Genomic DNA, 25,292 nt, shown 5'->3' with positions numbered 1-25,292 from the left:
ATCTATCAAATGAGTCGGTCACGTCGGATTTGGATCATGTCATAAATGGGCAGATCCAAATTGATCAATTAATCTATTTATGACCCATTTTATATATAGTCTAAGCTTTTCGATCCATACTTAACCTAATACATATCCAACCTGACCCATTTTACTCATTTTTTTTAAGAAAATTTATGAACCGCAACATTTTTTTCTTTTTTTCCTTCAAAGATCGGTGAGGGTCGACAACCCTCATCGGCCATTTAGCGAGGGCTTCGCAGCCCTTGCCTTGTGATCGGCAAGGGTCGGCCAGCCTCGCCTATGACCGGTGACCCTCGTTGGATTTTGAGAAAAAAAGAAAAAAAATTATAAAAAGTATTTAAATGGATGGCATATTATGAATGAATTGACTCAATTAATAACCTTGATAAGCTAAATGGGCTGAAAGATAAACCCACTTACAATCCACATGAAATTTGGCTTACAACTCAAATTCACTAATAACCAATTTATTAAAACTTGACTAACCTATTTATGACCCATCTTACTGAATACGGATTAAAATTGAGTTTTCAATCCATTTTGACACCTCTTTAAATAGCATGCTTTTTTGCTTTTTAAAAGTTGAAATATCTGAAATTTTCGCAAAATGCTAGTATCAACACCTAAATTCACATTTGCTTTTGTATTGTTTTTTGAAACTTAATTGGTGAATAGAAATTTATTTGGTGAGATAAAAAAAAAATGTTGCTTGTGCTTTTGCTTGAAAACAAATGAACAAGCCTTAATATTTTTCACTAATTTAAAGTATGACTTTTTAGTTGCAAATATTCGAATTTCACTACATCGATAAAATTAGGGTTAATACAACGGAAAACCTCAAACCGAGACGTATGTGACAAATTTACCCTAAATTATTTTTTTGACCATTGAAAACCCCAAACCGGCATATTTGTAACAAATTTTCCCCAAACCGATTCACTTGTGACAAGTTTACCCTTCGTTAGTTTTCGTTAAATCTAACTATCAAATTGTTAAGTTTGATGGCATGTGGCGGTTCACGGATGTATCGGTTTGGGATTTTTACCCTATGTTTGTCATAGGTTTATTAAATTGGAATTTTTCGTGGCGTTAATCTAATTTAACAGAGGGTAAATTTATCACGGGTATACCGGTTTGTGATTTTTCTTGGCAAAAAAAAAAATTATTTTAGGGTAAATTTATCACAAAAGTATCAGTTTAGGATTTTTGGTAGTCAAAAAATTAGTTTTGAATAAATTTGTCACATGTGTACTAGTTTGGGGGTTTTCGTGGTTAAAAAAATAGTTTGAGATAAATTTGTTACAGATTTACCGGTTTTGAATTTTTCATGGTATTAACCCATAAAGCTAATACGTTATCGTGTCGTGTTCTTACTTTCCTTAACAGCACACAATTAAGGGAGGTTAATCTTCCAGTGCTGTTAATCATCTTAGTTGGATTTGCAACCCCACAATCACTACAAACGCCATGACTAGTGCTATGAGGCATGTCTATTTATCAAATGCTCAATTTCGTTCAATGTAGGTAGTGGCTATGCTTGTATGGATTAAAAAGGATTCTACATGTCGAAATCTTCCTTTTTTTTTTATCCGTCCTATCTTTAACTTTTTTCTCTCCGATTTTTGCTTTGCCTTTTGTAGAGCACCGGAGTCAAACCGCACACCGATGATACTATGTCTCCAGTTCACCCCCCAAATCCCTTACCGGTAAGACCACATGCCTATTGACCATGTCGGATGCTTTAAGGGTACACATGGTAACACTTTTAGAAGGGATTTTTACTCCAAAAGTGTTTCTTGAACAGAAATCCGTTTGGTCATGTAACTTACGAATTAGAAATTTATTTGGTAAAAATTTTTACTTCTGAAAATTTTTTTACTTCGGAAGTGAATTTTCACTTCTAAAATTACTTTTTCCCCAACTTGAGAAATTAAAAGAAAATTTTTTCTCAGATTAAGAAGTACTTAATGCCTCACCCTCTTTTCATCACGTCATCATCCTCTTTTCGACCATGCCCACCTCCGCGCACCATTAACCTCCGCTGCGATAGGTCGCCGGCCACGACTATGCCCGCCCCCCTCCCCTCCGGTCGTTAATCGCCGTCGCCCACCGTCGGTTGCCGCCAACCATCGACCACCACCGCCCCGCCCACTACCGTTGTCTATTGCCGAACTCCGTAGACCACCACCACTGCAGACCGCCACTGCGACCATCACCGCTCGCCATTGCCGCGGGAGAAAAAAATAAATTTTTTTAAAAAGTAAATAATATTTTTTAGTAATAAAAATTAGTTTTTAAAGGAACTTAAAAAGTTTTAAAATGAAATAGAAATTTTTCGGCAAACGATAATAATTTTTCATAAAAGATTTCGTGTCAATAATGTTTCAAAAGCATAAATTTTCAACTATTATCAAGCGAATTTCTTTAATCGAAAATCAACTTCTACTTTTGAGTAGAAGTAAAAAAGTCAACTTCTGACCATAAATAGATTTCTGAAGTAGAAGCATCGCCATAAGTGCCCTAAGTGTCCCGTTTTGGCCAAGTTTGCCGTACCTCCAGCCCAACACTTATGCGCATGTAATATTTGTTATGTTTCCTTGCTCTTACACCAATAGAAGTATATAATTATTTTCAAGCATGGATTTTTGTCACTCAATCAATTATACTCAATATGTATCTACGTGGTTTTTTTTTTTTTTCTGAAACTATAAGTACACTACACTCATTCGAGTTGTTCCATGTCATAAGTAAACTCAATTGCTAAAAAAGATCTCTTTGATAGGTGAATTCAGATTGTCTTGCAGCAGACACACTTATCTGCTCTTTGAGCAAAAGCAACTTACTTAGGGCGCGCATCATAGCACTTTTAAAGTAGAATTTCTACTTTAAAAGTACTTCTGGAGCAAAAATCCGTTCGGTAACGTAATTAATGAAGCAGAAATTCGTTTGGTTATGCAAATTCATTTTTCTACTTTTGAGTTTTCAACCTACTTTCAGAAGTAAAAAAAAATTATTTTCTTTCAAAAATAGAAATCTCTCGATATCAACGTCTTAGAAATCTCTCAATATTAACGTCTCTCTCACTTCACCTTTACTCTTTTTCACTTCAGCCTCTTTTCATTCTCAATGCCTCTCTCTCCTCTACGAATCACTTTCTATATTCACTCTCAGCCATGCCTCCACCATCGCCGCCCACCGCCGTCGCTATCACCCGTCGTCACCCACCGTCAACCACCGTCCACCGCCGCCGCCATCCATCGCCATCTCCCGCTGCTTGAATAAATTTTTTTTTTAATTTTAAAAAAGTAAATTTAAAAAATTAAAATAATTTCAATTGTATGAGAGTGCTTTAGCAATATCATTTCTTGTAATAAATTATAAGAATTTATTTCTATGATTTGGTTAAATATAGAAGTGTTTAAGTAATACGAGTCGGGTTATGTATGGGTTGTTAAATTTATATTGTATGAAAATGGGTCAAAAGACTCAAAACGAATTAAATGGGTCGAACCATATTCAATTCGACCCGACCCACTCATTTGACACCTCTAGGCACAAGCAAGGAAGCAAATGAACTATCGGTGTTTTTAACGTGGATATATGAGCTTGACCATCGTATTCATTAATATAATTTTACCCATAAAATTGGTCTCCATTTGTATAAATAATTAAATGACAAATTATACGTAAAACCCTCAATATTTGCATTTTAATTTTCTCAAATAACGTGCATTTTATGTTAGGATCAATAATTTTTCGTAGAAAATTTTATGTTAATAATGTTCCGTAAGTAGAAATTTTCAATAGTTACCAAACGAAATTTTGTTCCGAAAGGAAAAATTTTGTCATGATATCAAACGCCTTTTTCTGATCGGAAATCAACTTTTGGAGCAGAAGTTGATTTCTGAGGTAGAAGTCTTGCTATGTGCATCCTTTAACTGTCCAGCCATCCTGGGTATCATTTCCAATACATCTCTGGCAATAGATCAATTTTCATGAACCGATTGTAAATTTTGGAATGTACAAGTAGCGAAGGAGAGAATTTCTTTTTTTCGTTTGCTGATTATATGGGAAAAATTAAAAGAGGGGAAAAAAAAAATGCAATTTTGGAGTGTGGAGGAAGCGGAGCAGTGGCGAATGGTGATTAGTGTAGACGTTCGCAGTGGGGGCTAATTTGTGAAAAGACCGTTATATCCAACATGTTCTTTTATTACCATAAAAATCATCAAAAATTTAAAAGTTTCCTATATCATCTATACATGTATATAAAATATGTATTATTTAGTTAGATTTTTTTTAGGTAAATAGGCCGCAATTCCCATGGATTATTGTATAAATTATAATTAATACAAAGTACTAAAGCACAAACAACTTAATATTTGACGTACCGTAATCTTGATCATTAATTAAGTAATTAGATACAATAAAAATATTATAAACTAAACCTTTTCTCTATAAATCATGCTATATTTATTATTGATAGCATGTCAAATAAATGTGATCGAAAGTAACAACTTTTTTTTCCAGTGATCGAAAGTAATTTGCATACTCGAGTAGCATATCATTATGTTAATTAGAAAATTAAAAAAAAAAGCTCTTGCTTTTTGTACAGTTTTTTGGATAAGATTTCAATTTAGGTGCTTTTGTGTTCTAATATTTTTACATGTATACTTTGCAAAGTTAATAGAATTAGAGTCCAATATTAGTAAAATAAAACCGGAAAAGACATGCTTCCTAGCTTGAACGGGTCTGTATTTACAGTTTTACCCCCTCACCGTTCTCCCTGCTCTCTCCGAAATCCCAGATAAACCTCTTCGGCTCTGGTCTGACACTCCCGAAGCTCGCTCGCGCCTCGCTCTCTCTCTCGCTCTCGCCTCCGTTGATTCTCTTCATCGCAATGCACTCGCGCGGTACGCATTCCACTGCTTAGCATCATGAATTCCGTCACCACTCCATTCCTCTCGCCGCAAACCTGGCAGACGTCGCCGTCCCCGACTGGTTTCCGCTTCAGCTCCGCCTTCCCTAACCGCAGGCGGCTCGCTTCGAAGCCAGTCAGGAAGCGGTGGAGGCCTCGGAAATGCGCTGCCCGCCTGCAGGCGTTTCGGCTCGTCGAGCCTCTCCGGAGCTCCAAATGCTGCGGCGAGGAGACGGCACGGGTTCCAGAAGCTTCCGAGACCTTGGGTCGAGTAATCCAACGCGTAGTGAAGCCGTTGGCTTGCGCGGTGTTCTTCATAGCGGTAGGTTTCGCCCCGTTTCGCCGAGTTCAGGCCCCTGCCGCCGCGGCCGTGCTGAATTTGGAGAAAATGGAGGAGGGGTCTGAAGTGAAAGGGCATGAGTATTCGAATTGCACGAAAAGATTGTTGGAGAAGGTTGCTGTGGTTCTTAGATGTATGGATGAGATTAGGAGAGGGGAGGGGGGCGTGAAGGAGTTGGAGGCGGCGATGAAGGTGGTGAGATTGGTAAAACGGCAATTGCAGGAGGAGATAATGCGTGGTATGTATGAGGAGCTGAGGGAACTGAAGAGAGAGAAAGAGGGGTTGATTAAGAGATCAGAGGAGATTGTTGTTGAGGCGACCAGAGCGAAAAGGGAGAATGAGAAAACAGCTGCAAAAGGGGGTGAATTTGAGGAGACTTTGAGCAAATTGGAGGACGAGTATGATAGAGTTTGGGAGAGAGTTGGGGATGTTGAGGATAGTATAATGAGGAGGGAGATGGTTGCAATGAGTATTGGAGTGAGAGAGATTTGTTTCATAGAGAGAGAGTGTGAAGCTCTGGTTGAGAGGTTCAAGAGGGAAATTTGGCGAAAGAGTACCCCTGATAGGTAAATTTTCCACGGCCCCTCATTTGTTATGAGTCCTGATACTACAGGTACAGTTGAACTACTGATAAGTAAAGATTTTAGGTGAAATTGTTGGTTCGATATGCTGATACCTTAAGGCTTTCCACATCATTGCTGCACAAGTTTGAATTAAACGTTTATCAATTGGTCTGGGTGTATGCACTATGAATAGATTGGCAGGGTTCCCGTTTAATGATGCCAACTTGCTCAAAAGTGTTCCCATCCACATTTGAGTAATTCTTTTTTCTTTCCGAGGTAAATGAATGTGCTTCTTCATCTTGAGCAAAATGTTTCTATCTGTCTGCAGTGTGCCATTAAACTCCGAAACCAAGCTTTCGAAGTCTGATATTGAGAAAGATCTGAAAATTGCTCAAAGAAAGTACCTGGAACAAATGATTCTGCCAAGGATTGTGGAGACTGAAGATTTTGGTCCTCTCTTTCATCAAGATTCAGTAGATTTTTCTCTTCTTATAAAACAAGGCCTTAAAGATTCTAGGGAGCTGCAGAGGAGTCTAGAGGCTCGCATTAGAAAAACCATGAAGAAATTTGGTGATGAGAAGCGTTATATTGTAAATACACCAGTTGATGAAGTTGTCAAGGGATTTCCTGAGATCGAGTTGAAGTGGATGTTCGGGGATAAGGAGGTCGTGGTTCCAAAAGCGATTGGGCTCCATTTGTATCATGGGTGGAAGAAGTGGCGTGAAGAAGCTAAGGCAGATCTAAAGAAAAAACTACTAGAAGATGTAGATTTTGGGAAAGAGTATATGACCCAACGGCAGGTAGCTCTTGGCTCATTGAGCAGCAGCAGTGAAGTGGGTGTGTTGTGTACTGGTTTGTCATGTATAATTGTATTATGCTCTCAACTCCCCCCACCCAACCCCAACCATCCATGGAATCATACAGATTAGAGAAGATTTGTTCACTTCTGGCGGCATCACATGCTGCTTGTGACTCAGCTATTCTCTGCCTTGCTGTGCCCCCTCTTCTCTTACTCAAAGTGATTTCGTTCTCAGTGGATATAGAAGCTTCTGAAATCAAGTAGAAAAAGCTGTTAAAGAAGGGACCTCGTTTTTAAAGAAAAACTTAACTGAAAGAGGGGACCGGAAGGGATTATGGAAGATTTGAACTGAATGGAAAGATAAACTACTTTCATTAAACAATTTATTAGATAATCGAAAACAGATTTACAGTACAAGTACACAAACATGTTTTTACATGAGCTTTCTGCCTAAACCATTGAAGAATTTGTGCATTATTCTGCCAAGTTGAATGTCTTGAGTCTCGACTCTTTCAAATTGTCATTTGTTTGTGACTTTTGAAAAGAGAATTGTATATCCTCCTTGCTTGCTTTTCCCTTCTTTGTTTGAGATATTTTTCAAGTGGATAAAGATTCGAGAAGAGTCAAAGTCAAACTTACATGCTTGCTCTAACACTGATAAATTTTTATATATTTTTTTGACAACTCTGAAGGAACAAATTCTCTTGGACCGAGATAGGGTGGTGTCCAGAACCTGGTACAATGAAGAGAAAAATAGGTGGGAAATGGATCCCATAGCTGTACCTTATGCCGTATCCAAGAAGCTTATAGGAAGTGCACGGATCAGACATGATTGGGGTGCTATGTATGTTGCTCTGAAGGGGGACACAAAGGAATATTATGTCAACATCAAGGTAATGCATCTTTCAACGTATAGTTTATTCTTTATTTTATTTATTTCTGTGGGTTTTAATTATTATTCTGCATGTTTCTAGGAATTTGAAATGCTGTTTGAAGAGTTTGGGGGCTTTGATGGGTTGTACCTGAAGATGCTTGCTTCTGGGATCCCTACTGCCGTTCAACTTATGTGGATACCATTCTCAGAGTTGAATTTTCACCAGCAGTTCCTTTTGACGACGAGTCTCCTCCATCAATGCTTAATGGGATTGTGGAGGACTCGAGTCATATCATATGCCAGAGGCTGGGTTATTGAAAAAGTCAAAGACATAAATGATGACATAGTGATAATGATATTTTTTCCCATTGTCGAGTACCTAATCCCCTACCCGGTATTGATTCTTTAACCTTGCAGCTTGTCTGTTTTTGATAAAAAAATTTTGCACTCACTTTAATTGTAAACTTTGTCCATAAGTTCTACTATCTTATGTGCCACAGGTAAGGATGCGATTGGGAATGGCATGGCCAGAGGAAATCGATCAAACTGTTGGCTCAACATGGTACTTGAAGTGGCAATCAGAAGCAGAAATGAACTTTAAATCCAGAAAAACGGATGACCTCCAATGGTTTTTGTGGTTTCTGATTAGAAGTGCTGCATATGGATATATTTTGTATAATGTGTTCCGGTTTTTGAAGAGAAAAGCCCCTAGACTTCTTGGTTATGGGCCTTTACGTAGAAATCCAAACGTGCGGAAGTTTCGGCGAGTGGTATTATTTTCTTCTTGTTTTAAATATCCATTTTGATCCTTTAGATACAATAACCCTAGGCTTGCACTTCAGCCAATGCATGACCATTGAGTTTTTTGCTTTTCCTACTCAGTCTTTTGTGCTTTGAATTGGAATATATTGCGGACTGGGTCTTGACTCTTTACTAGCTAAAGTTTCTTGTCAATAATATATGCTTTTTGGAGCTAGATATCCATTGTAGATACCACAACCACACTATGCTGGTACCTCTACACTGAGAAAGAAACTTCTCATCTATTCATGAATTCTGTGCATCTGCACTTGAGTATTAAAATAGTCGTTGAAGTCCTTTTTCTGTAGCTTATGATGTGCGATTGACTGAATCAAATATTACCTTTATGTCACCTTGCAGAAATACTATATACAGTATAAAATAAGAAAAATCAAACAGATGAAGAAGGCTGGGATAGATCCTATCAAAACTGCTTTTGATGGAATGAAGGTACTTATGCTACAAAGAACTCTATAGTGTATAACCTGTTTCTTGTAAATTATTGTCTCATAATTGAGCATTGTTTAATGCAGAGGGTTAAAAATCCGCCAATACCGTTAAAGGAATTTGCTAGTGTCGAATCAATGAGAGAGGAGATCAATGAAGTTGTTGCCTTCTTACAGAATCCCCGTGCTTTTCAAGAAATGGGCGCCCGTGCACCTCGCGTATGTTTTTCTCTTGAAGACATGAAATGCCCCTATGCTCTTGGTTCTCTGCATAAAATTCACTTCTACAGTACTACTCATTTTGTCTGGAATATGTTTTACCGCTGGTTGTTATTTGCTAGCATAAAGACGGAGTTTTTGTCTTTCAAACTTCAACCCAGATAAGTCGTTTGTCTACTAACAGGGATTCTGCTAGACAGTTCCTTTTTCCACTGTTCTTTGACACTAGCTTGTTTATGGAGTGGCTCAGTGGAATCAATGAAGTCATATAAAGGGTTCTTGGTGGAGCTATGGTTAGGTGCAATTTCCTATTCAGTATGTCTGTGTTTTCCATCAGCCACGTGAAATTGTGCTTGTGAGAAGGCTTTGTGGATAGCTAGTAGATGGAAGAGGGCAGTACTTTCAGGAGAGAGGTTCTCTGGTTCTAGGTCATATAAAGCAAGCCTCATTTCCTCTTTCCTTGTGCCCCTGTTTATACTCTTAACAAACTGTTTTAAGTAGGTCTGCTCTTGCAGAGTATGATAGTGCATAGCTACATTATGAGGATTGAAGGATGATTGTATGACGTATATAGCATAATCTAGTGGTACTCCTTATTTTTTTAAATTGATGGTGATGATTGGATTATGTATCATTGTTTTAAGCAAAGTAACCCGTCACATTCTGTATGATGCTTTTTCCAAGTCAGGAGCATTATGTTAGCATGCTTTATGTATCTTCCATGACACTGGGGAATGTACCACCTCACAAGATCAGGCATAACAAGGCTGATTGTTGCTTCCTAGCTATGAAGCCATATATGTGGGGACAAGGGGACACAAATGGGGAACATTTGCTGTGTTGTCTGTCACAGGCAGAACCCTTCTCCCCCGTGTACCAATGAGAATTTGAGCAAGTTGAATAGACAGTTGAGATTGTGATTCCATTCTGATAGATTGAGACCATGTGATTATTGAGAAAATGCAAAAGAAAATAACCTTTGTCCTGTGATGCTACTTTCTTTTCAGATAGAGAAAAATGTCATCGATTGCTCATAAAAGTAAAAACAAGATGCGATAAAGGAATATCTTGTCTAACAAAAGAAACAAAAGAGTTTCCACATTTATGTCCCTCTGTTCTACTTGTTGAATAATCAGTTCTGGGGTTTCTCATTCTTATATTGCAGGGTGTTCTTATTGTGGGTGAGAGGGGAACTGGAAAGACATCTCTAGCATTGGCTATAGCAGCGGAAGCTAGGGTGCCCGTTGTTAAAGTCGAAGCCCAGCAGTTGGAGGCTGGACTATGGGTTGGACAAAGTGCGTCAAATGTTAGGGAGTTATTTCAGACAGCCAGGGATTTGGTTGGCCTCTCTACGCCTTCGTTTTATTTCTTTGTTGTTACATGTTGATTTACTTGCATTTTGATTTTAGACTGATTTTTTTCTTAATAAGATGGTGCACTTAATGTGTTAAACTTGATGTCCAGAACATTTCAGTTGAAAACGATCTATATCCATCCATGTTAGGCATTGGATTTTTGCTTGGGCTTCTACACATTTCAAATATGTCATCATTGCCTAGTTTGGTAGTTGAGAAAAGGATGTCTCTGCACAAATGCTTTTTCCTCCCAACTCGCAGTCTAAAAAGTTCTGAATCTTCTTTCGTTTAAATAATCTGGCTTCCTATGAGGTCAGAAGGTCTGTCTTTGTAGTAGTGATCAGCTTAAATTGATCATACTGACTAGAAATTTCATACGAGAACTGTGGTACTGGGTATGCCCTCTTTCTTGCCTGTTCCCTTTTGCAAAACATTCTCTTTTGCAGTTGAACACTAATTTCTATGTTCTTTGATGTAGGCACCCGTAATAATATTTGTTGAGGATTTTGACCTTTTCGCTGGTGTCCGTGGCAAGTTCATTCACACTAAAAAGCAAGACCATGAGGCTTTCATCAACCAACTTCTTGTTGAACTTGATGGGTAACTTCAACCATACTGCTGTTTGCGAAATTTGTCCTTTTACTGTTTTCTTTTATTAGCTCTAGATTTGCCACTAATCTCTCAACTGGTCTTTTTTCAAGATATTCTGATCCTATAGTGCATTCTTGGTGTTGGCTTCTACTAAATCTTTGTGCTTGCTAATCTTTTCCACATCATCTCCAGTACAAGGTTCCTCTGCATCGCAACTTGACTGCAACGATCTATTTCCAAGACCAAGTATTACTGAAACAGTATTATAGGTCGAAAAAGATATGAAGACGTGCAAATATGACCTTTTTTCTTTTCCCTTCCTGCTACCCTACCTAAATGTCATTTTATTGTATGGTTTACTTTCAGGGAAAAGGTTATTTCTTTGATTTCCCTGTTGTCTTGTCGAAGCTTCTGCATTGCTTCCGTCCTGATCGTCATGATTACTTATGCAGATTTGAAAAACAAGATGGTGTTGTCTTGATGGCCACAACTAGAAGCCTCAAACAAATTGATGAGGCATTGCGGCGACCTGGTCGGATGGATAGAGTCTTCCAACTGCAGAGGCCAACTCAAGCAGAAAGAGAGAAGATACTACGAATTGCTGCTAAAGAAACAATGGACGATGAGCTCATTGACTTTGTCGACTGGAGAAAGGTGATTCACCATCAAAGAGACATGCCCTATACTTTCCTTTTCAGTAAACGATGCACTTTCAGTTGTTGACAAAAACTGCTCATTTCCAGTAAAAATAGGCAGACTGGAGAAAGGTGATTCACTATTAAAGAAACGTGCCCTATACTTTCCTTCCCAGTGAGCAATGTACTTTCAGTTGTTGACGAAGACTGCTCATTTCCAGTAAAAATGGGCAGGTGTAGGACCTTCCAGCTGTGAGGTTTCTGTGGCATCTTATAACTGACAGTTCTCTGAATGTCCTCTTAGTCTGCAGCTTTGGGTTAATTTGTAGATGGATATTCAAGTGCTAGCAACTACTGCCAACTGCTTACCCTCCTGATTGTTGGTTGATTAGCCCATTAAGCCTGAAACTAATAAATCACTACACACTCTGAGAAGCGAGGGAACTTAGAACCCTTTTTTTTTTAAAGCAATTTATTTACCTTCACAGGTGGCCGAGAAGACTGCTCTTTTACGACCTGTAGAACTGAAACTCGTTCCTGTGGCATTGGAGGGAAGTGCATTTCGGAGCAAATTTGTTGATGAAGATGAACTTATGAGCTACTGCAGTTGGTTTGCGGTAAGGTTATGATTAAACTTGCTCTGGGCTTTGGGGTCAATACAGTGCTTGGCTGTGTTCTTACTGGTGTTTTCCTGCTTGACATTCTCAATTTATCGAGTTTGTGTAAATTGCATCAGCTGTCCTCAATCAGATTGCTAGTCTATCATTGTAAATAATTTTTCTTCAGAAATCAAGATTGGGTGAATTGGAGGGATTGTCTTGAATTAGAATATGCTGGGATGATTCACTGCTACTGGGTCCAGTTACTTTATTATGCAATTTTGTACGCTATAGGATCCCTGAAATAATGCATAATGGGCAAATAATAAGTGAGAGCGAGAAGATTGATTGGTTGTACGTATAAATTCAATGGAAAGAGCTGGCTGATGAAAAATGCAGCAGCTGATAAGCTGATGCGCCAGCTGGTTTAGACATGTTGGATAATTCATGAGAATTTCTGTACTAGCCATTTTCAATAAAGCAAGTGAACTCTTATTTAGATTTTTTCAATTCGACCGTGGGTATATCAACGGTGGGATATGACTATCATTTGGTGTTTGTCATAATTTTGCTGGAAGTGACTGTTGAACAAGAGCCTGATCATCTATTATGATAGGAATAATGGGATCTTTTCACGCTAAATTTATACTGCTTGTTGACTCTGGTTGATTTTTTAGTGTCTCCGATAGCGTGGCTCCTAACTTCTCTGTTCATGGGTCATACGGCCACTTTTTCTTCTTTTAAAAATTTCTATTCACATGACTTCACTGACTATAATGTGAATTCTCCCATCTATATTTTTATGTGACGAATCCTTTACTATGAACATATTATTCATTCATTATTTTGCATAGACCTTCAGCCATATGGTTCCTAAATGGGTTCGGCAAACAAAAGTTGTGAGGCAGATTAGCCGAATGCTGGTGAATCATCTGGGGCTGACATTGACTGAGGAGGACATGCGGAATGTTGTTGATCTAATGGAACCATACGGTCAAATTAACAATGGAGTTGAACTTCTTAATCCTCCACTTGATGTATGTGTTCTTTCCAATCTTTGTGACCTAGTGGGATGTGGAGTTATGCTCAATTAATTCACCTAAATACTTACTATCAGTTCGTTGGACTATCTTGGGCTATAGTCTTCTAAACTATCTAAAAATGGCATAATTCTGATATATAAATCTGTACTGTTTTATTTTTTTAATGTGCTCTAAAGAATTAGGAATATCACAAATTCAGTGGTTAAAAATAGAACGTAGTAGAGTTATCAGATATGAATCATCATTATAAAAATTTAGCTAACTTGATATACCTAAACCAGCGAACAAACAGTTACTTCTTTATTTGTACAAGTTTCTTCCCTTTTCTTGAGATGCTTATATAATTTGGATGATTTGACAGTGGACAGAGGAAACCAAGTTCCCCCATGCTGTTTGGGCAGCGGGTCGTGGCCTTATAGCTCTTTTACTACCTAACTTTGATGTTGTCGACAATTTGTGGCTTGAACCATCTTCGTGGCAGGTTATTGTCCTTTCCTTCATTCTTGTAATGAAATAGCATGCACCTTACTACGCTTACGAGCAAGTACCTGCTAGAGCCATATTCCTAGTTTAAAGTTCCTGTTCTACTGCTGAACCGTGCATGTCATCCTTCATGGATGTCAGCTCGCCATATGGTAGTTGAATATGAAACAGGACATCGAATAGTCAAACCCACTGACATGAGATGTCTATTTATAGCTTTATCTGTTATTGGAGTATTCTGGCAGACTTATTTAATCATTGTGCTACGTAATAGTGTACCCACGTGTCCTGGGTTCTTCTTGTTCTCCTCTTTGCGGGGGCAGTTATTTGCAGATGCATGTCTTATGGGTTTTTAGTGCCCTTAGTCTTATGAAGATGTTTGCTTTGATCCCTTTCTTGCAGGGAATTGGCTGTACAAAGATCACCAAGGCACGGAGCGAAGGATCTGTAAATGCTAACTCAGAGTCAAGATCATACCTTGAAAAGAAGCTTGTATTTTGCTTTGGTTCATATGTTGCTTCACAGCTTCTACTTCCTTTTGGGGAAGAAAATTTTCTTTCTTCATCTGAACTGAAGCAAGCTCAAGAGGTTGGTCCTGTAACATTATGCTTTGAGAAGTCTGTCGATATTCTCTACCTTAGGTTACCTTTTGAGGGAAAATTCTCACAGTGAAAGGTAAGCACATGTAGACGGATATATTTATATACATAACCTGTGACAGATAGCGACAAGGATGGTCATTCAGTATGGATGGGGGCCTGATGACAGTCCTGCAATTTACTATCACAGTAATGCGGTACTTCTCTGTTCCATTTTGCATGCACTTAATGATTGTAAAATGGACCATTGATCAATCTCCACAGTACTGTTATGTATTGAAGCTTCATTTTCCAGCTGGGAATCTTTTTTAATGCGCTTTAGCTTAATTCTGTTTGTATGTTTCTATTTCACTAGGTTACTGCTTTGAGCATGGGGAACAACCATGAATATGAGATTGCAGCTAAAGTTGAAAAGGCATGTGTCTGTTGCTATTAGGCTTTGTTAGCTTACTATATACTGTAGTCCGAATTGAAAGAGCAGCAAATCTCTGGTTGAGTGCGAGATTCTTTGATGTTCCTCCTTTGATGGATTCTTGTTTTGCAGATGTATGATTTGGCTTATTACAAAGCAAAGGAAATGTTACAGAAAAATCGTCGAGTTCTTGAAAAGATTGTCGACGAGTTGCTTGAGTTTGAAATCTTGACTGGAAAGGTAGATTTGGAGGTGTTCCAGCTTACTAATAGCTTTGATATTATCTGTGTCATCGTACAGTTAAATCCTCTTTTGTTTAAAGCAGTTGGGCTGAGTGATAGTTACAAGTCACTATTCATAGGAGTAAATCATCGCTATTTATAGGAGCTTATCATACTACTGTATCTTATTTAGTTTCTTCCTTACAATACTAAAAGGAGAAGTCTATGTCCTCTCTTATCATCATAATACCTTTCCTCGCCAATTCTTCTCTTGATTTTTGAGTACCCTTTTTTCCATTTGTCGTTGGAGTCCCTTGTTTCTTGCAACCCTTTCCACAGATGGTTGTTCATCTCCTTCATCTCTTTCCTATCATCTTCAGTTATGTGAATGGAGCCATATACTTTTTGTCCTGATTTGTTTTCTGCTAAAGTGGGGATCATGTAAGTCCATACACCTTAAATTGCTACACTGCCTCATTCTATCAACAAAATCCTTTTTTTTTATGCACTTTTTAGTGAATCCTCTGAAACTAGCGATGACATATTCATTAATCGGCAGGACTTGGAAAGGATGCTCGAAGAAAATGGTGGAATGCGGGAGAAAGAGCCATTCTCCCTTGTTCAACTTTTTAATGGACAGGTAAATCTGAGTTTTTACTTTGCTTGTCTGGTAACAAAAGTCGATTGAATGCAATCAAGTTCCTTATCTTATTCAGTGAATTGATGTACGAGGGACTAAGTAGTATGATCCTCAATTCTTGTCCACGAATCTACTAATGGCAGTTGAACAAACTTGAGCTTTTTGAGCAAGTCTAGTTTGTAGGTACAACAACGCTACTTGCTTAGTAATTTTGATACTAGGCGTTACTGCATTATTTGCTGCTGTGAGAATCTAGAAAGCATACAGAAGTCCGAAAGTTTCGATTTTACTTGATTTTGGATAGTAAAGTTCTCTTAAGTTTAATTGACGCTTGAAGCAAACAAAAGAAGAGCAGATAGAATGAACGATCTAGTCTAATGAAGACTGGCAGAGCTTGTTGAGGAAATATGTATCCTTACTGGACCCAAGGAATAATTTGTCCTCGTCTTTGAATGCTTTGACGGGGATTTGTATTTGACCCCCTCAAATGCTCGTGTTGATTTTTCTCAACCATAATCGCGACATGAAAGAGAAGGAACCATCATTCACTGGCCCAATAAGCAACCAATGATTCAGGTCGAGAACTGGACCGTTGGAGTTAATCATAGACAACTTAGTCTGGCATTTGCAGAACTTCTAGTATAAGCTACATGCATGACACTAAAGTTTCTCTGAGTGGAAAAAATCAACCTCCCTCCTCTAAACTAAGATTTTATAAGGAAGCGGAACATAAAAAGATAATTAACCTACCGATATACGTGGCTTCTGTCTGTGAAATACTGTAGCCTGTGCTAATTTGTATATAGTTCTGTCAGTCTGTCTTCCTAGCAGCAATATGCCATGTCTTGTGCCCATATCAAATAGTGGTTAAAACCAAAATGAGATTCCCCAAGCCTTTCGTTGCAAAAGGCAAAGTAAACCTTTCCCTTCATACAAGATGATTTTGAAGCCATAAAATTTGACTTCCCTGTCATTTTCACCCTCTGCAAATACTCAACTCTTGAAATTTGTCCATGTAAAGAGACAGCTGCATGATTCACATGAATTTGTAGCCTCGAGAGAGCATCTCAACATGCTTTTAATCCGCTGGTACATGGTCATCGAAGAATGCTTTGCTTTCCCAGGATTGAAACAAACATTTTCTTCTGAATCTCAACATCTTACACATTTTCACAAATGTTTCTTTGCCAATATTCATGGAGAATGCTTTCCCAGTTTTATAATGTGTTTTGTGTGGGTTTTGTTAAGTTATAACTTGAATCACGCTGTGGCTATTTGTAGGCGAGTTTAGCATATAACAGATGAAAACCAGTATTTCTACTTTATGGGCAAAATGCACATTAGATATAAGGATGTAAGGGAACTGACACCTCTTGTCTTCTTTGTAGCCGGTATCTAGCGGCTTCCTTGATGATGGGAATGCATCAGGAACTGCACTGTTAGGCACGGCAACCTAGTATCGAGGATACGATAATCAGCCATTGATCTTGATCTTGACAAGCACTTGAAGATCGAAGGAAATTCTACTTATCTTTGTTTAGACCATTAATCTCATGACAGGTAAACTACCATTTATCCTCAGGAAAGAGAGTGAGTGGAGCAGTTTCGCGGCAAATTAACTGTACAGGTTGTTGCTTTACGGGCTTCCTATTTTTTTTTTCTTTCTTGTTGCCCACTTTTTCCTCTTTGGTGAGCAGAGGCACCCCTTTTCCTTCTCACTCGTTTGCCAATTCTCTCATTCTTTGTGCTGTAACCTAAGCCGTAAAATCTTGTTTCTCTCTTGGTACATGTAAATTTCACGGTTGATTCCAAAATTACAGTCTTGAGATTTTTTCTTCTTACCCAATTTGGAGATCTGTTCTTTTTTTACCGTCAGAATATCACTACTTTCCATTGGTTGATTGTCACTGAGGCTTTGATGTCACAGACTAGCAAAACAAGAAAAGGTGGAACTATGGCCCGCGTCTTAGACAGCTTCCAAGCAAACTCGAAATTGAGTAGAAACATGGTGATTAATGCGCAGTAGATGGTTTCAACTGGATGTGAAGATCGATACCGTGAAGTTAATCATTGGAAGCACAAACAGGGTGATCGAATGAGGCACCAACTTTTCCTCCGTGTGCGAAAGGTCATTCTTGTGCTGGTCATATGATGGATCGCGTGGAGACCGTGTTTTGTGCCCATATAAGGACCTTAGGGACCATGTAATGGCCAGACAAGAAAGAGGGAGGGCACCTCGTGGATTCAATCATCATCATAATCGATTTGTATCTTTTAGCTTTGTTTTGGTAGAGCAACAGTAATTACTACATAAGGCCATCCAAGAAGGGCATAAAAAGGAAGGGGTGCTAAGGGCTCGTATGGCGATGCACATTGTCAATCCCGATGTATTTGGAAAATATTTTCCTAAAATGATCGCCTACATTACTTAAAAAAAAAAAATGAATGAACAAAAAGCATTGTCTTCGTCCATGAGGTATTAAGACAAATTATCTTCCATGATAAGAACATTTCTTATCCATGGATTATTTCAAGCAAAATAAACTAATAGTTTTAAGAAGATATTTTTCAAATCACTTATTTTCTATATAATATACGGAGCCAAAGTGTAGAGCGGTGTACTCTAGAGGAAATGGACATAGAACTTGTAGTTATTTGAGAACATATATTAAACGTCCCGTATATATCAATGAGTTAGAATCTTTGTTCATAATTTAGAGGTCAGTGTATTAGAAATGGTGCAAATGAATGATCTAAAACATCATTTGTATTCAAGTAGGGAAATGATGTTTCCGCAAAAAAAAAAAACACAAATCTTCCTTCCACAACTTTTTCTGATTCACTACATTAATTGTACTAATTTAACCTTCACAGTTCATCCATAATTTGCACGAGGATCCTCGAAAAATGTTTTAAAAAAAAAATACCCTATTTCAAACTGGACAAATAAAAAAAAAATCTAAACGTATATTTTCTTTCTTCCACGGCAATAAAACGTAGTTCCAATATTCCATTCCGAGTATTTTTTTTTTCTCTCTTGACAAAGTGTCTCTTTTTCTGTTTTATTTTATGTGGTTTTTTGCACTTGATTCGACAATAACCTCTTATTGATTCTAAAATTTGAAGGACAAACGAAAAGAAAACATCTTCAAAAAAATATTCTTACGTCTTATTTTCAAAATAATGTATGACAATAATATCAAGGATTCATTTAAACAACAGTTTAAATTAAATTTGAAGTAAAATATAGCGGGAGATCTAACTTACAAATAGGTTTTCTCAAATTTGAACTATAGTTTTAGTTTTGTTATTTGCCGCAGTTACCATACTTCCTATGCACAATATTAATTGAAAAAAAATGCACAATATGTATCTTCCTAAAGTAAAATAAATAAATAAATCAAGCAGCTTAATAACATATCTTATTGCCAAACGAATTATCTGAAATTTGATGTATAACTTATTTGATTCTACAAAGGTTCTCTTTTTCGAAAAAAATATTGAGTTCAAACAAATTGCCAAAAAAGGATTTTCCGGGGGCCAAAATATCATTATTATTGAGTATTGTTAAGGAGGAAAGTCACTGCCACGTGTCGACTTTGTAGTGGTCCACATGTGCTCCTATGTGCCACATGGGCCGATGACGTGGAAGCTGATGAGCATCGAATGTCTTCTCATTGTTAGTTGTTTGATAATTTCGACAAAAAAAAAAAAAGTCTTGGATAAAAGGAGACATTTCCACGAAAATGCTGTTTTATTTTATTTTTTTTCCATTTTCCATTTTTCCGCTGCTGTTCACGCGCTTGAGCATCCAAAAAGAGGCGAATATTCAAACACAAGAAGAGTCAAAAAATACCGGCGTCGGGCGAAACCGAAGCCACACTCCCCAAATTCAAAAATCTCTGCTCCCAATTTTCTCGAGAAAATCTCCTCCCACCATCAGCCCCAATTTTCTCGAGAAAATCCAACCCCCTCCGCATCGCCCGAATGAGCCGCCGTAGCGGTGCCCACCTCCTCCTCGCGGCCGCGATCCTGTTGTTCTCGGTCCAATCGGCGGCTTCGACCGGATCTCAGCCTCCCTCGCGGGGCCAGGCCTACGTCACGCTCCTGTACGGCGATGAGTTCTTGTTGGGAGTCCGTGTGCTGGGGAAGTCAATCCGCGACACCGGGACCACCAAGGACATGGTGGTTCTGGTCTCCGACGGCGTGTCCGATTATGCCAAGAAGCTCCTCAAGGTTTCTCTCTATGTATATACATATAGTTTGTGGAAGGAAAAGACGTATGTCGTTTTCGTTTTGCTATTGAAGTAGCCTGCTGCGCATCCAGTTCAACGGCTCGTTGAGCAAGCTGTTAAGGAATAGTGGTTTATGCTCTAGGATTTGTTGGTTTCTTAGAAATTTGAAGCGGCTTAAGGAGCTGAGAAACTCTAATTTCGTGCTTCGTGCTATGTTTCACGAGTGTTTGCTGATTTTAGTGCATAATCTTTTAAGTTGGAATGGCCTTTTAAAAGATGATGACTTCGAGGTCGGCTTGTCACTTAGGATCCTGGAAATAGAAGTATTGATTGCTCTGTTGATTGGTATTGAAACAATTAAGGCATTAAGCTGGAAAACTCCAGCTTTGTGGTTAATGCTGTTACGTTCTGTCACTATTTGTGGTAGGAAATTAATTGGGTTCATTGCTGTCCTCTGTTTTCCCTTGTCAAGTCATGGAGTATAACGAGGAGGCAGTTTAGATCGAGTGAAATCTTTTATGGTCTTTTGAGTTCAAAAAGTTTGGAATGCTTGTGCAGGCTGATGGTTGGATAGTGGATAAGATCAGTCTACTGGCAAACCCCAATCAAAAGCGTCCGGCTAGGTTTTGGGGTGTCTACACCAAACTGAAAATATTCAACATGACTAGCTATAAAAAAGGTAACTGTGGCTATTCTGCAGTTTTCTCTTTTTCGGGATAGTTCCTTTTTTATTCTCAAATGGAGGAAAACATTCCCTTCATTGTGCAGTTGTCTATTTGGACGCGGATACTATTGTGGTTAAAAGTATTGAGGATCTTTTTAAATGCCGGAAATTCTGTGCTAACTTGAAGCACTCGGAGAGGCTTAATTCTGGAGTCATGGTAGTGGAACCTTCTGAGCCTCTTTTTAATGACATGATGGGCAAAGTGCAAACCCTGCCTTCTTACACTGGAGGTAAATGTCTTTTCTGAATGTTGGGGTTGATGTGATGTTAATATATTCTGTCTAGCTAGTTCGAATTTGTTAACTCTGATGATTTATGATGGTTGGATTTGCCAAGGATGAGTTTGTACCAACGTATGTAAACAGATATCCTTGCATTTGAAATACTGGATGAAGTAGAATTTGTTGAGTTATGAGAAGGAAATGAAGTTTTTGTCAAAATTTAAATTTTTGGGTAAGGACATGCATGCGATGGGGTGCAATAGGATCAAGATGCAAACCCTAGATTTGCTCGCAGGCAAGAAAGATTTTGGCTTCTAGTGTTCACAGGCCGCACAAAATTAGTCGGTCTGAATTGGATTAATACTCTTCTTGCTTCGAACTACTTAGATTTGTTGTGGTTGTCTTCAAACAGTCTCAATTTCTTTATCCTTGTATAACCGCACAATAAAAGAAAGCTATGTACATCTTCTTATTGTACACTCTCTTTGTCTTCTCCGTCTTTGACATTGGTTGTTCCACAGGTGATCAGGGTTTTCTAAATTCGTATTATAGCGACTTTGCCAATGCACATCTTTTTGAGCCAAATTTATCCCCAGAGGCGTTGAAATCTCGGCCAGCTCCTGAAATGGAGCGACTTTCTACTCTATATAATGCAGATGTTGGTCTTTACATGCTTGCAAACAAGGTATGGCTACCTATATGTGAAGGCAAATCACTATGCTATCTCATTGAGACATTATTTTCTTGGCATGGTATTTGTAGATAAGAAAGTAGAGGTTTAGTCGCTTCTTCTTGGATTTCTTCCCATCCTTTTCTATTTCCCTCTTAGAGTAGGTGTTTCGGGGGGAGTTGTGCTTTTCTCGACATTTTAATGAGCCCTCAATATTTTTTCTTCTATAGGTCTTATCTGAGGTTTATTTTGTTCTTGTTGTAGTGCCTAATAAAAACTTTGATGGCTGCGCTCTCATGATACCCGAAAATGAATGCCCCAAAAGAAAAAAGAAATTGTCATACGTGATCTTGTTTCATTTTTTGGATACACAATATAGCACTACTACACAACGAAGCCAAAAATGCAGTTCTATTGCTGACTGCATTTTGATTCTGACATCCTTGATGTTGCTGAACAGTGGATGGTTGATGAAAGTGAGCTCCGGGTTATTCACTATACACTTGGACCCCTTAAACCTTGGGACTGGTGGACATCCTGGCTTCTGAAACCTGTAGATGTGTGGCAGGTATATATCTAACTTTTCTTCTGGCAGTTTTTGTGCTGTTTAGATGAAGGGAGACACACACCATGCATGGTCATGCAGTTGCATAAATTCTGTTGCTGTTTTATGCAGCGATCTGTATGTTTGGTGATAGAAACCCCGTTTAACTTTGCATTTGACAGAATGTGAGGGAACAACTTGCTGATTCCCTTCCTGGAACTGGAGGGGGAAGAAATCCTAATGATGAGCTTGTAGTGAAGTTCCTTTTTCTGCTACCTCTTTGCCTTCTGTTTTTTGGGTACTACCGATCTCTTCCTCAGGTTGGAAGTCCATGGAATCCTTTGGTTTTTCTTCTTTGACATTCTGTTTCATTAGGAATAGTCATTTTGATTATATGATGTTTGATTTGGTGTAGGTATTGCAGCAATGTCGTTCTTGTAGAAGTTCATTGTGGGATAACATTAGACAGCTTTTGTATAGAATCAGAAGCAATGGAGCATATGCATATTCTGGTGTTTCTACAGCATCTGGCATTAGTTTTAACCAGCAGGTTACTTCCTTTTCCATGTCTATTTTACCAATGCTTTATTGACAACACCTTAAAATGTTAGATTTCATAGATATGTGTTCATGCTTCTGTTAAAGCACCAGTGGTGATCTTTCTAATCTTATAAGTTCGTTTGTTTGCTATCTGACAGTTCTCAAATGGTGCACCGTCAAAGATCCCCATGCATTTGGGCGGGATATCTGTAATAGTATGTTTGGCTGCAGCTGCTGTGTCTCTCTTACTGGCTCTTGCAGTTGTGCCTCGGCAAGTAATGCCGTGGACTGGTCTGCTATTGATGTATGAGTGGACATTTGCAATCTTCTTTGTATTGTTCAGAGGTTATCTCCATTTGGTATATAAACTTGGAAGGGCAGCGGCAGTCCAAATGGTTGCGCATGTTGACCATGAATCTGGGAAAGGTTCGTTGACTTGGAGCATTGGCATTCGATGTGCGTACTTTTGTGTTTTTTATACTAACAAGGAGTCATTAATGCTTTCCAGGTCATCAACGACAAACATCTTCTTGTCACATTGCTACCTGCTGTTACTGGTCGGGCATGGCATTTTTGGCAATGGTGGCCCCAGCTTTGCCATGCATTTTCGGGATTACTGCTCTTTTTGCGAGGTAATTCTTTTTAGTTTGATTCTCAAAATGGCCCAATTCTCTTTACTAGTTTAAATTACATCAAGTTTCATGATGATCAGTTGGTTCCTGTATCATTTGGGATCAGAAATTTGATTGTTTATGATGTTGCTTTTCTGTTCTTTATTATTTCCTTGCTATGACGCTTGAGTGAGGATTGCATGAACAACCAATTCGTGAATGCTTTGCGTTCTTCACCAGGTTGGGTTTGATGGTTGGTGGAGGCCTTATATTGGCGTCTTTCATGACCTATTCTTCAGAGCACCTCGCTATTGTATCGTTCATTAGAGGCTTTGAAGAGCAAGATTTGAGCCGGTAGCAGAAGCATATGTTTGTTATTGGAAGCACCATCTCCGCACGTAATTCTTTTTCCTTCTCTGTTGTAACTTATCACATAGGCTACCCAATGATTAATGTGTAAATTATTGAGGAATCTTGGCCAGCTTAGGAAGTTCCTAGAGTGTCTAAATTGTGACATGCCTTCATGGAATGTGAATCTGATTTTTGCTTCAGATTTTGGATTTTTTGCCAACGAAAGTATGCATTTCTGTTAAGGCGTGCTACTATTCAGCTGAGATAATTCCTACTTTATTGTTATTCGATGCACTGTTTTCGGTACTCTTTTGCCTAATCTCATTTAAATTGCCAAATTTTGAAGGACTCTGCAAATTCCATAGTTGTCACTTGTGTGACAGATTGAAGAGAAAAGGAAGGCGATTGACATGCATTTTGGGCTCCGATTGTTTGGTGAAAAATGAATGACTTGAAAAATATTTTTCTGAAAATAATCGATTTTATGGCAAGCAAAAATGCATAGTCGATAAGTATTTTCATCGTTCATGAATATTTCGAGACATAAATGGTTGTTGGTAATGAAATTATTTTCGATTGACTAATTATTTCAATTGATACGAGCGATCGATCCTTGTAAAATGTTGTTCAAATCGTCCATTATTTGCGAACAAACGGAGTTCTGGTTTCTTTTTAAGACGTGAAACAGGGCATAGACAAGGTTACTCTCATGTCTTCCGATGTTCCATTAAGCATAAATTTTTAGTAGATCCACCACAGTACACATGAAAATAAAATATTGCCGCTCGTGAAGACGACTTAACCTAATCCGAAAAAAAGTAAGAGGACACTTTATAAAGTAATGTAGCCACCTTACCTTACTGTCTAAAAGCTCATCATTGAGTTGCACAGTGTGTGGCTTTTGTGCGAGCCGCCATGTCCACCATCAATCCTAATGTGCAAAGAGAGGTCAAGCTAATTTCAAGAATAAAATATTCCTTAAAATATCTATTGATGTGGGATATGGTTTGTAATATGCTTGCCACTTGAGCTAAGATACCACAAGTCAAACTCAAATTCCCCAAGTGGGGTTTTAGTAAAATAAAAGGGGGCAGATCAGAGCAAAATCTTTAAGCCAAGTGTGTCGGTTCTGTTCTTTTGCTTTTGCTTCTCACATTATCTGAATCTTTCTCAGTTTAAGTGATCCATTATGGATTCTTTGAAAAGATTTTTTTTTTCCGTTAATATCTAAATCGATACCTGCTCAAATCTACTCTCTATTAGGAATCCGTCCAATCTTCCGGCAAAAATGCATACATGTTAAAACACGTGGCAAATAAAGGTAAGGCAGATCTAACATGGAGAAATTGGACATGAAAAATCTACCTGTTTTTTGACCTGTATGTATTGAATTAGGGTTCTAGTTTTGGATTTTTGACCATATTAGTCCCTTCTTTTGTTTTTTGTTTTTTCCCAAAGATAAACAGCAACCTGTCACGGTCCCTTGATGAGTCACTAACCAGTAGAAAATTATCTAATGATAGCTCTCGACCTTGTTAAATCAAATTGTTTTCCTCCTCTTTTCCCAAGTTGCACGTCATTGTCCCACTAAGAAGGACACATGGCGACTAACCAAGGATTTCAATCATGCAAAAGCTAAAATTTACTAAAGTTGAGAATCATCATCATCCCTATCCTCAAAATATGGCCAATGACAACTCCTAATTTCCATTAAGTTGCAGAAAGCTACAGATCCGTACTCCAAATCTGGCTTTCCCATTGACACCGAGTTGGAAGAAAAGATTCTTTGGCTCTTGACTCTCTATCTCTTGTTTCCCTTTATCCTTTTCATAATGAA

General features: G+C 38.3%; 2 protein-coding genes across 3 annotated transcripts; both read left to right on the top strand.

Annotated features, from left to right (window-relative positions):
* Positions 1-4,827: 4,827 nt before the first annotated feature.
* Positions 4,828-17,929, top strand: LOC115726008 (probable inactive ATP-dependent zinc metalloprotease FTSHI 5, chloroplastic). 2 transcript variants are annotated; one of them, XR_007198608.1, is made up of 20 exons: positions 4,828-5,845; positions 6,171-6,642; positions 7,334-7,534; positions 7,616-7,909; positions 8,016-8,285; positions 8,677-8,766; positions 8,850-8,981; positions 10,147-10,320; positions 10,815-10,936; positions 11,380-11,581; positions 12,051-12,179; positions 13,016-13,198; positions 13,566-13,685; positions 14,090-14,275; positions 14,409-14,483; positions 14,642-14,701; positions 14,831-14,938; positions 15,479-15,559; positions 16,948-17,119; positions 17,487-17,929. XR_007198608.1 is itself a non-coding variant. In XM_030655711.2 (19 exons), exons 1-19 carry the CDS (start codon positions 4,959-4,961, stop codon positions 17,014-17,016), a joined length of 3,855 nt encoding a protein of 1,284 aa, XP_030511571.1. In that variant the 5' UTR covers positions 4,828-4,958; the 3' UTR covers positions 17,017-17,405. The 2 variants fall into 2 exon arrangements, 1 of the variants encoding a protein (XP_030511571.1); XM_030655711.2 differs by lacking the exon at positions 17,487-17,929 and having other exon boundaries at positions 16,948-17,405.
* Positions 17,930-19,406: 1,477 nt separating this feature from the next.
* LOC115726002 (inositol phosphorylceramide glucuronosyltransferase 1) lies at positions 19,407-23,761 on the top strand. The gene is made up of 10 exons (XM_030655704.2): positions 19,407-19,795; positions 20,353-20,473; positions 20,563-20,748; positions 21,261-21,424; positions 21,870-21,977; positions 22,136-22,273; positions 22,369-22,503; positions 22,652-22,919; positions 23,002-23,125; positions 23,345-23,761. The coding sequence occupies exons 1-10, from the start codon at positions 19,547-19,549 to the stop codon at positions 23,460-23,462; spliced, it is 1,611 nt and encodes a 536-aa protein (XP_030511564.1). The 5' UTR covers positions 19,407-19,546; the 3' UTR covers positions 23,463-23,761.
* Positions 23,762-25,292: the final 1,531 nt, after the last annotated feature.

This window comes from Rhodamnia argentea, chromosome 1, assembly GCF_020921035.1.
Source record: "Rhodamnia argentea isolate NSW1041297 chromosome 1, ASM2092103v1, whole genome shotgun sequence".
Taxonomy (NCBI): Eukaryota; Viridiplantae; Streptophyta; class Magnoliopsida; order Myrtales; family Myrtaceae; genus Rhodamnia; species Rhodamnia argentea.
This window is presented reverse-complemented; position numbering and strand designations above follow the sequence as displayed.